Genomic DNA, 10,050 nt, shown 5'->3' with positions numbered 1-10,050 from the left:
GACCACTCAACCTCCTCCCACAGCCACAACGTTGGGAAAAACATAGCCACACACAAAAGACATCGATTACGCTACTCATACACGCGCTACCACACACACGGGAGCCCTCACGGACTCGGAAGCATACTCACACTCATCTGGGCTGTCCACCGCTGCTTGGCGGCAGGCCAGCAAAGCTCGACTTTCTACCTGCTCACAGTGGACGACTGACGAAGCTGTATGCAATACCTAGAACGCTCGGCTCGTACCGGATTCAAACCCGGAGAGCGTCCTAGTTTAACATCTTCTCGGCCACTTCTGGCAACATCCCTCTGTGCTTGGCTGGATCAAACCATTGGCGGATCTGGTTGTAGAATTCTTCCATCGGGCACTTGCCGACGTCGTGAATCTCGCCACACCCGCGACACACGTAGAAGCAATGATCTCCGGGATGACCTTTCTTGCCACACTTCTCACAGACCAGATGTTTCCAGCAATCAGATTCAGTGTGCTTCCGGGATCTGCACTGCGAACACCTGACCTGGGCTGTCCCGTCCATGAGATCTCGGGATCTGTACATCCCACGGTCCCCGGGTACGGTATCCCTCGGTCGAGAGTTGTCTCCGGTCTTCGCCGTTCGATCGTTGGACGCAGTGAGACAGACTCGACGGTAATCTTCAGGGTCGGAGTCCGAGCCGTCGGATCCTGACTCAGTTCTTGAGTCAGGCGCCGTGACTCGGTGGACACGTCGAGCTGGGGCCGGGGGCGTCGGAGCCTTTTGGCGATACTTGCCGGATCCGACCGCCGCCTTCTTCTGGCGGTGTTTCGCGCGATCCACCGCCCGCAGCACTTCCTCAAGCTCATCTGCGTCTGGAAGACGTAACAGGGTCAGCCTGTCGGCCAGATCCACATCTCCCAACGTCTCGATGAAGTGATCCACGTGTTCCCGCAGTACCTTGGATCCCCCATCCTTGATTTCAACTTGGCCCGTAGACCGGCCACATTTAGTCGATGTAGGTATTCCAGCGGGGATTCATCCGATCTGCGGCGATCATGGTAGTATTGTCGTGCCACCGACACTCCCAATTTACAGTACTGGGTCTGGAAGCTGCGCAGCAAATCCGGCCACTTGTTCCTGGTGGATCTGCCCAGCTGCCGATACCAGTTCCTGGCTGGCCCCGCTAGCAGATCCGCAAAGGTCAAACACTTCTCAGCGTCCGACGCTTGATCTCTCATGAGGGCCGACTTGACTTTGCTGATCCATGTTCTCGCTCGGTCCTCATCTCGATCCTTGCCCGTGAACTCCTTCAGGTCCGATATGGCTGAGATCCGTGCCCTCTGGATCATGGACGATCCATCTGCCCCGGCTGTGGCTGTTGCTACCACTGCTGACGAAGTGGATGGGCCATCCAGATCATCTGGGTCGAACTCATCATGGAAGTTGTCTGCCTCCACTGACTCCATTTCCACGTATCGTGCTCCATGTTCGTGGAGCACTTGCACTTGTGGCACGGGCGCTCTCATACCCTGTTCGGCCAGGAAACGACTCATCGCAGCTTCGAAGTGCTGCTGCAGGGTGCCCGAGGAAGTGTCGGAAGAGCCTGCGGCCGTCTGGTCCACTGGCGAGACAGGGTCCGTGAGGTGATTACCTCGAGCCTGATCTGACGATAATCCCACTGGCTTCTTGCCGGATCTGGCTCGATCCTGGATGGATTGTGTCAGATCACGCGTAGGGCCTACTGGATCCCGAGCCTTCACGTTCACAGGAGCTTCCTGTCTTCGGACCCTCGCCCGCGCTTCCAGCATGGATGCCCCGGAGGGTCCTAAAGTCATGCGTCGTGGTTCGGACGACGTGTCTGACTCATCCTCAGCGGCGGATTCGTAGTTCGAGGACGCAGCTTGGCTGATCCTCGGCGATGACACTGGATCCATAGTGCGCGACCTTTCTCCGGTGATGGCCTTAACTCTGGCAAAGAGGTCCTGCGTCGCGGATGCTATGAGATCCAGATCTAGCCCGAAGATATCCTCTGCGTCGAACACACCAGCTACGATGCCTGACTCTGTAAGCAAACGTAATAGATCCTTGACTGCCACCAACTTGTTCGCCGTTTTCGTTGGTGCTCTCACCGGTTCCCTTGGATCTTCGATCTGTCGTGGATTCAGGATCTGCATGACAGGGTCTTGATGCAGGAAGTCGCGTAAAGCTTGGTGGCGATACACAAACTCGAGATCCTTGTCGGACCAGCTTGACCTGGATCCAGCTTGGTCTTCTTCCGACTCTGGAGCTTGCATCTTCTTCCGCGTAGTCTTACTCATCTTCGTCTTCTTTCTCGTTTCTTCGACTAGCGGGCTTGGGTTTAGGTACGATGTTGGCTTAACCGGTGAATCTGCAAATGCATACCGCTTCGCCTTCACTTTCCCTTGTTTTGTTAGCGGATCTTGACTTGCGTCAAGATCCGCAGGGGTCCCCCCGAGGGGACCTGGGGAGGATAGAGAGGTTTCTCTTCTAGATCCGGATCCGGATCCACCTCTCTTCCGTCGACAGAGCTCCTCCCAAAACTCCATCGATCCGCGGATCTTGTTTCATTCAGCAGCGTCATCGTCGATCCGACCTCCGACGACGCCTCTTCCCCTGGCTCAATCTTCACTTGAGCATCTTCTTGGGACTCACGGTGAAATCCCGAGTCACCAAAAGATCCGGGCACGCGCACCATTGTGGTGTAGCGGGATCAGCAAAATCTGCGAGATTGCCGGATCCAGCTTACCAACTGCACCCAGACACCGACTAACGGAGGGGGTCCCCCGATGATCCGTGTTCTGCTGAACTTTCCTCACCTTGTGTACCCGTCGGTAGGGCGGGATCTTGCTCTCTCGGTAACTTCCGAAGAGTTCAAGTGGTGAAGCTTGAGCGTCTTGGCGAGACGTGGGGATGGGGTGATAGCAGGTAATGCAGTGTTGGTCAGCTTGTATATTGAGAAGTGAGAGAAGATTTCTAGCTACTCGTGGCACCTTACCTGTTCATCTCACAGCCAACCGTGCTGTCCCGGACTCACCATCCAGGTGGAGCGGCGGCCGAAAACGGTCACTGAACCGCGGTTACACGTGGGGTACATATGGGCTGCGTGTGGGTTACATGCAAGCCGCACCTGGGTTCCTGGCGCATTTCCAACACTCCTCCTCGGCCGTCGCCTACTTCAGCTTGACAATCTGGCGCAGCTCCGCCATCCTGGGCGCCGGGAAGGACTTGGTCAGGAGATCCGCTGTCATCAGGCGCGACTCGACGTACGTGGGCTCCACGATGCCCTTCCGTGTGTAGTCGCATATGAACTTGATCCGGATGTCGACGTGCTTGGCGCTCGCCATGCTATCCTCGGACTTTAACTGCTTGATGGCGGCCTGGTTGTCCATGTGCATGTGCATGGGCTCGGAGACCACGTGGTGCAGCTCGCGCACCAGCTCTCGTAGCCCAAGCAGCTCGCGTCCGACGTGGGAGGCCGACGTGAACTCGCCGCAGACTACTCGCCGTCGCCTCGGCGTTCCGAGAGCTCTCAGCCGCCCGCTCGGCCTCCTCCTGTGCGTCCCGAGAAGTGTTCAGCGCCTGCTCAACGTCGTCCTGGTCAACCAGGTCGCGTCGAATTCCACCGCGATGGTCCTCCGCCCATCGTTGACTCGAATGGAGATACGTGCTGGATTGTGGACCGTATTGTTGATCACGAAGATCCTCCCCGCGCGCGTCACTCGACCAAGTCGTCAGCTCAACACGCGGCTCCCGCCGCGCGGAAGTATAAGGTACGATGGCTCGGGTTTCAACCTGCTGATGATACGTGGGAGCCTCGCGCCAACTTGCTTCGTGACGTTCCTGATGTCGTCCACGACTACGACTCCAGCCTCGAGTCAAACGCGTCCGCGAGCGACCTCGCGGCGATCGAGAACGCGATCGACTACGTGCCCTTCGAGACGTCGAATGCGCAGGAGACGGACTCCGTCGCGAACGCTGTCGGCGCGAGCCGCCGCGAATAGCCGCTTGGGTGAACTCGGAGAGTGAGCGCTTATACTTCTCGATCCAAGCGTGTTCGGTCGGCATGAGCGGATACTCGACAATATGCTGATCCCACTCAGCTTGCGTCGGGCGTCGCCCGATGTCACACGAACTGCAACCTTCGCGTACGTTGACATAGCACAAACGGTCTTCGGTCCAAGCGTCGTCGCAGACTTTTAGGCGCAGATCACCGAGTAAATGCTCGGCTTGTAAGGCTTCGCGATCACCGAGCCAGCCGACGACACTTTCTCCAGCCTCATGCATCCGATTCCACCGTCGGATGAATGCGCACCATGATCTCTGCAAAGCTTCGTACGTCGCGCCGTCGAGTGTTTTGTTCCGGAGACGCCTGAAGCGCCGAAAGTGTCCCTGCATGGTGTCCAACGCGTCCGGGGACACCGCCCCGGACAAGTCGTACAGCGCCCACGGCTTCATATCCTCGTTCATTACGCCGGGCCGAACCCCAAGTCGACTCACGCTCTCAGGTGCGATATCAGCGGTCCACCCATTGTTCAGCGTCGTCGCCGACGCTGGAGCCGTCCGCGTTGTTCCGCTTCCTGCCTGGTTCGCCGCCCCCGTCTGCTGCGCCATGTTGTTCTCGTCCGCGCAAGTTGTATTGTGCTGCTCCTGGGCTTCGCAGGAGCTCCCGCCCGTCAAGTTCTCAAGCGTTCTCTTCTCCGCCATTTCCCAGTTTTCCCGATTGTTCTCCGAAGCGCACCCCCGTTAGGTGATTGCTGTCTTAAGAGGGGGTGATGTAATGGGCTCTCCCAAGTTGCATATGTAGGTAGTTTTATAGGCTCTTTGTAGTGGTTCACACCATTACATAAGTAGGTAGATTTGCATTACAAAAGTAGGTGCAGCAGCACACGAGTAGCGTGTGCTGAACTGCCTTCACCTTATTGGTTGAAATATGGGGAGCCAGACCCATAATCAACCAATAAGGAGTTGACGTGTATTTGAGTGGTCAGGGCAAGCTGCCCTGGTCCTAAATAAAAACAGCATTGATTTTCCTTCAGACTAAGTACTTGGTTTCAGTATCACTGAACTTGTACGCTTCCTCAACACTACGTGTAAGCAAGTAACGGACACCCCAGGCCCGTTACAGGAGGTGTCTGCACTGGGATGAGGGCGACATCTGCTGCAACGCGAGGTGAGGACGCGTCTGAGGAGATGTCGGTCAGGAAGTCGTCGAGCAGGTGGGATGTCTCCCAGTCGTCGCTGTCGGTCGACTGCGCGTGGGTGATGGGCGAATGCAACTGGACGGGGCTCGTGTCGCCTAGAGTTTCGTCGATGAAAGCGAGTGTGGCCTGCAGGGACTCGGTGGACTCGGGCTCCAAAGCGAACTCCATCTTTTAGATGTGAAGGCTATTGTGTCAGTCGACGAATGACGGTTCAAAGAGCGTTTGGTTTCTTACCTTCTTAACAAGATTGGAAGATGGAAAACGTATTTGATGATTTATTTTTTATGACGGCATGTATTTCTGTTTTCTGGAATTAATTTAATAAAGCAGGTGCACCTTAATAGAAGGACATACGTTTACACAGAAAAAGGTGAGATTTAGTACCTTAACATACACAAAATGATCCCCACCATTGGTAAGTGGATCTGAGGAAGGAGTACAGAGGTAAATAAAAATGGTATGTCCTCATGCACTTCGTAACACGTACCATATCGCAACCGTTCCGACACCCTACCCCTTTCCGACATGTTTCCGACAGCTCGGAACAACAGACAGATTCAGGTACCAGACACCACATATACTAATAAACAAATATCTCTTATTAAATCTAACGTTATACTTTATCTAAAAAACCTTTAATTTAAAAAGAGTGGCATAGCGGTGGCAGCGAAGGATCGTTCGACGGCGCCAGTGCGTCATCCGGTTGATGGGTGAGCTAGTGCGGAGGGCGGCGGATACGGCGGCGACGGTGGCACTGGTGGCGGGTGAGCGGGTGTGAAGGACAGCAGCGGAAGGGCGGCGTGCTGGTGGCAGGTGAGAGCGCGGAGCGGCGACATATACGGCGGCGGGCGAGCGAGCGTGAAGGGTAGCGGCAACAGGGAGGCGTGCTGGTGGCGTGTAATCGAGTGTAGAGCGGGTGATCCTGGAGGGGACACCGGAGGACGAGACGGAGCAGGTGTTGATGCCCAACTTGTATGCACACTCGGTGCGCGCCCTACAGAGTGATAGTGTGGTTGGAGTACTGGGCGTGGATGTTTACGGGCGTGACATGAGTCAATGAGTACGATAGTGTTTGACGGCGTGCAGGCCGACGTGGAGACGCGCGATGGTGCTAGCACGGCGAGCGTGACGAATTTTTTTTGTGTCGGCGCTGGCGTCGATTGGATCGGACGTGTCTGCAGCAGGTGTACTCGGCGGCGTCGTTCTATGATTTCACGAACGCGGGATGCGGCGCAGCGCGTGGAGGTGGCGCATCTTTTGGCGAAACTCGCGGCGGCGTTGAAGTCTGGACCTACGCACGAGCTTCGTGCCACGAAGGAGTTCGTGAACAAGACCGCTCCAGTGGAGACAAGGCAGGCTGTGTCGCTGGTCTATGATGACGCTTCTGCGTTGGGTGAGCAGAGCTCGGCTGAATTTGCAGAATGTAAGCATGGTTCTCCCTAAGCGTCTCGACTACTCCAGCGTGTGCAGCGGTGTCGCGAGTGGCAGCTTCCCGGTGAGATTCAGCGAAGCGAGACAAGCTGGCGGAAGAGGTGGAATAGGAAACGCGCAGTGCCATTTCTGAGGCCGTGGCGGTGTAGACGAGCATGAAGCTGGTGGGCGTGGCTATTGTAGCGGCGACCGAGGCCATGGAGGCGGTGTCCGAGACTGTGGAAGATGCCGAGGTGAAGGCAGTGGAGGTGGACTCTCAAGTAAATGTACTAGAAATACCCGGCGTAGGCTTGTTGCCCGTACTGGTGCGTTGGTCGTAGACATCACGTTGGTTAGCGTGGCCTTCTTCTGCTGCTTGGTGACTGGTGGTCCTGACCACGCAACAATACTGCATACACCCAGGCCTCTAGAATTTCAATGAGAGGTTAGCAAAGACGCTATTTTAATAAAACAAATGCAGTACATGTACATGTGTATCTAAGCTTACCAATAGTTTTTGTTGAGGCATGTTATTTTATCATTTTTCTAAACACGTACTTGAATACTTGCTCCTTCGAAGTAGGAATCCTACTGGAGGACCTTGTTGTCGGAATGACAAGAATATTTCAAAAATACTTTTTTTACTGAGTATTTGTATCCAGCCATAAATATTTTGGCTGCGCTTCCGACAAATAATTGTCGGAAGCTGTCGGAATAAGAGACCTACCCACATGGGATGCCATTGGCCAAAAGATGAAAATGAAGACATTCAATTGGCGTAAATTTGACAACTCCTAACCTGATCACAATCCTACCTAACTATCTGTCGGAAAGACGTGTATATTCATCCATATCGCTGCAATCATGAAGAGTGTAACAATTGAGTGGCGTGAACTGAAAGTCAGGTGACTCATCAGCTCATTGTTTTGATGAGCATCATTGCTGTCCAGGTAGTCATTTACTTATCGAGGGTATCGACACTTTCTATCAGGAAGCCAAAATTGTACGTCGCTTCATGATTGTTGCTGTTGACCAGCAAATGAACTCCGAGCCACGTACTTGTCATTTCCAAATCTACCGTAGACATGGCATCCCGACTCTACTCTAAGCAATGACATTGCTGGTGACCTGTGTGAAGACCCCCGAGGACTGGGCGAAGGCCCGTGCCATCCGTATGCAAGTTTTTATCCGCGAAGACACCTTCGAGGAGGAAGGCGAATTCGATGCAGATGACGACCATCCGTCTGCTCTGCACTTCATCGGTACAGACGTGGAGCAGAACAAGGCGGTGGTGGCTGCACGTGTGCTGGTCGATGACGTCAAGCGCATAGCCAAGATCAGTCGCGTAGCAGTGTTGTCTGAGTGTCGTGGCAAGCGTTACGGCACAGTGGTGATGAACGCCTTGGAGGGCTACATCCGCGACCGCGTAGACCTATTCATCCTGCCAGCGCTGGTCGACAAGACAGGATTCTACGAAAAGTGCGGCTACAGCCGCATCGACGACGAGATCTTCGTGGACGAGGGACACAAACAGTGTTGGATGGCCAAGCCTGCGAATCCACAGTCTGAGGCATAGTCAAGGCTTGAGCTGATAATAAAGTTCATTAGCAAATTATCGTAGGATAAGTCTGTGGTAAAGTGCTTTCTCAGAAATAAGAGAATGGGCCTGACGCGGGGTCACTATCCCGAATCAATGACAATTCCAAGTGATTAGAGAGGATTTGGGTTGGCTGGCACGGATGCAAGTTGCCTGTGGTGGATTAGCCATGGCGAGCAGCACCCCGTATGGAATGACGATGGATCTGATATGAGCGACGTACGAGAAGGCAAGATCCACCAAGACTTACCTCGGATCCACCCTTACCTGGATTCACTAAGATGGATATGGGATATACTATACAAGAGTGGATCGAGCGTGGATCCTATGAAGGAAGGATGGTCGGTGCCCTCTGAAGGTGGATCTAGTAGCCACGGCTAATGAAGAGTCAAGATCCACCGCGAGGTACCCCGGATTCCATACTTCCGAGTTCGGATCCAAGGAGGGAGGATCCCGCCTGGAGGGACCTGGATCCAGGGTATAGGGATGATGGATACAGTGGATCTCGAACTTTCGTGGGACAATGGAGATCACAGACGGTTGCGAGATGATGTTGGATGATGGGAGAGCTCAGATCGACGACGAGTGCAAACTTACAGTGAAGTGGATCCAAGCGACCTGGATCCGGATGAGTGTACCCATAATAGGGTGACCATGATGATTACGTCATGGATCCGGTGGATCTGAAGATAATACAGCTGGGATGATGGGTCAAGGGAAGAAGGGACATGCAGCCGAGCCTGGTAAGGGATTTAGCAGATGAAAGACATAGAAGGCAGAAATCCAGGCAGGTATAGGCTTAAATATCAATACAGTCCTCGATTTGCACAGTAACACGCAAGTGCCTTTCTGCCCTCAAGAACCGGAGCTACATTGGCCGTACGAGCTCCGAGAAGGTTGGGAATTGCGAATTTAGTGTTGGTAGTGATAACTGGATAATACATTGGCCAGATCCTACAACCTAGTGAGCTTTTCCTTTACTTGTGCAGATCCGACAGGTTAACCGAATTTACTACTTGATCGGCCACACCCTAGAGGTTCTCAACTTTCAAGATCCCGTCACAGGAGGCGGCAAGTACGACGCAAAGGAACTACAAAGGCAAGGGAACACACCCGCAAGGCAACCCTACGGCCAGATCCACGATCTAGGCCCCGGATCCATAAGCTCGAATATTCGCTTAGGATTCGGAACCATCCACGGACGCAGTGTAAGGATTTTCCACTGCTGCTCCACCCCATGTTGGAAATGCGCCAGGAACCCAGGTGCGGCTTGCATGTAGCCCACACGCAGCCCATATGTACCCCACGTGTAACCGCGGTTCAGTGACCGTTTTTGGCCGCCGCTCCACCTGGATGGTGAGTCCGGGACAGCACGGTTGGCTGTGAGATGAACAGGTAAGGTGCCACGAGTAGCTAGAAATCTTCTCTCACTTCTCAATATACAAGCTGACCAACACTGCATTACCTGCTATCAGGTTATGAGCTCAAGAACAACGCACAAGGTCGGCGGGAGCTCCGCTCCGACAACCCCGAAGGCCAAGGTCGCCAAGGATGACGACGACGGCCAGTACGGGGGTACTGAGGCAGTCAAAGATCCGCCCAAGTCGGATGACCCGCAGGAGAAGTCGCTGGGCCTCCTCATGGGCGTCGCGGAGCGCTTGGAGCGCCTGGAGGCCTCTGAGCTGCGGCAGGAGGAGCACCACAGGCGCCCCTCGCACGAGCCGAGCGTTTTTGAGTCGGCGATCGGACTCGGGAGGCCCATGGACCGGCGCGCGTTGGACAAGACCCCGCCGCCGCGCGACTCGCTCGTGTCGCCGGGCACGTACTTCGGCGCAAAGCAGAAT

The 10,050-nt window shown here is 54.6% G+C and overlaps 2 protein-coding genes across 2 annotated transcripts; one reads left to right on the top strand and one right to left on the bottom strand.

The window, feature by feature from the left end:
- Nucleotides 1–5,082: 5,082 nt before the first annotated feature.
- On the bottom strand, nt 5,083–5,367 carry PITG_14488 (uncharacterized protein; the record flags this gene model as incomplete). The annotated part of the gene is made up of 1 exon (XM_002898901.1): nt 5,083–5,367. One exon carries the CDS (start codon nt 5,365–5,367, stop codon nt 5,083–5,085), a length of 285 nt encoding a protein of 94 aa, XP_002898947.1.
- A 2,353-nt stretch (nt 5,368–7,720) lies between these two features.
- PITG_14487 (acetyltransferase (GNAT) family, putative) lies at nt 7,721–8,185 on the top strand (the record flags this gene model as incomplete). The annotated part of the gene is made up of 2 exons (XM_002898900.1): nt 7,721–7,739; nt 7,824–8,185. 2 exons carry the CDS (start codon nt 7,721–7,723, stop codon nt 8,183–8,185), a joined length of 381 nt encoding a protein of 126 aa, XP_002898946.1.
- Between the last annotated feature and the right edge of the window lie 1,865 nt (nt 8,186–10,050).

Source organism: Phytophthora infestans, genomic scaffold, assembly GCF_000142945.1.
Source record: "Phytophthora infestans T30-4 supercont1.34 genomic scaffold, whole genome shotgun sequence".
In the NCBI taxonomy this organism is placed as follows: Eukaryota; Oomycota; class Peronosporomycetes; order Peronosporales; family Peronosporaceae; genus Phytophthora; species Phytophthora infestans.
This window is presented reverse-complemented; position numbering and strand designations above follow the sequence as displayed.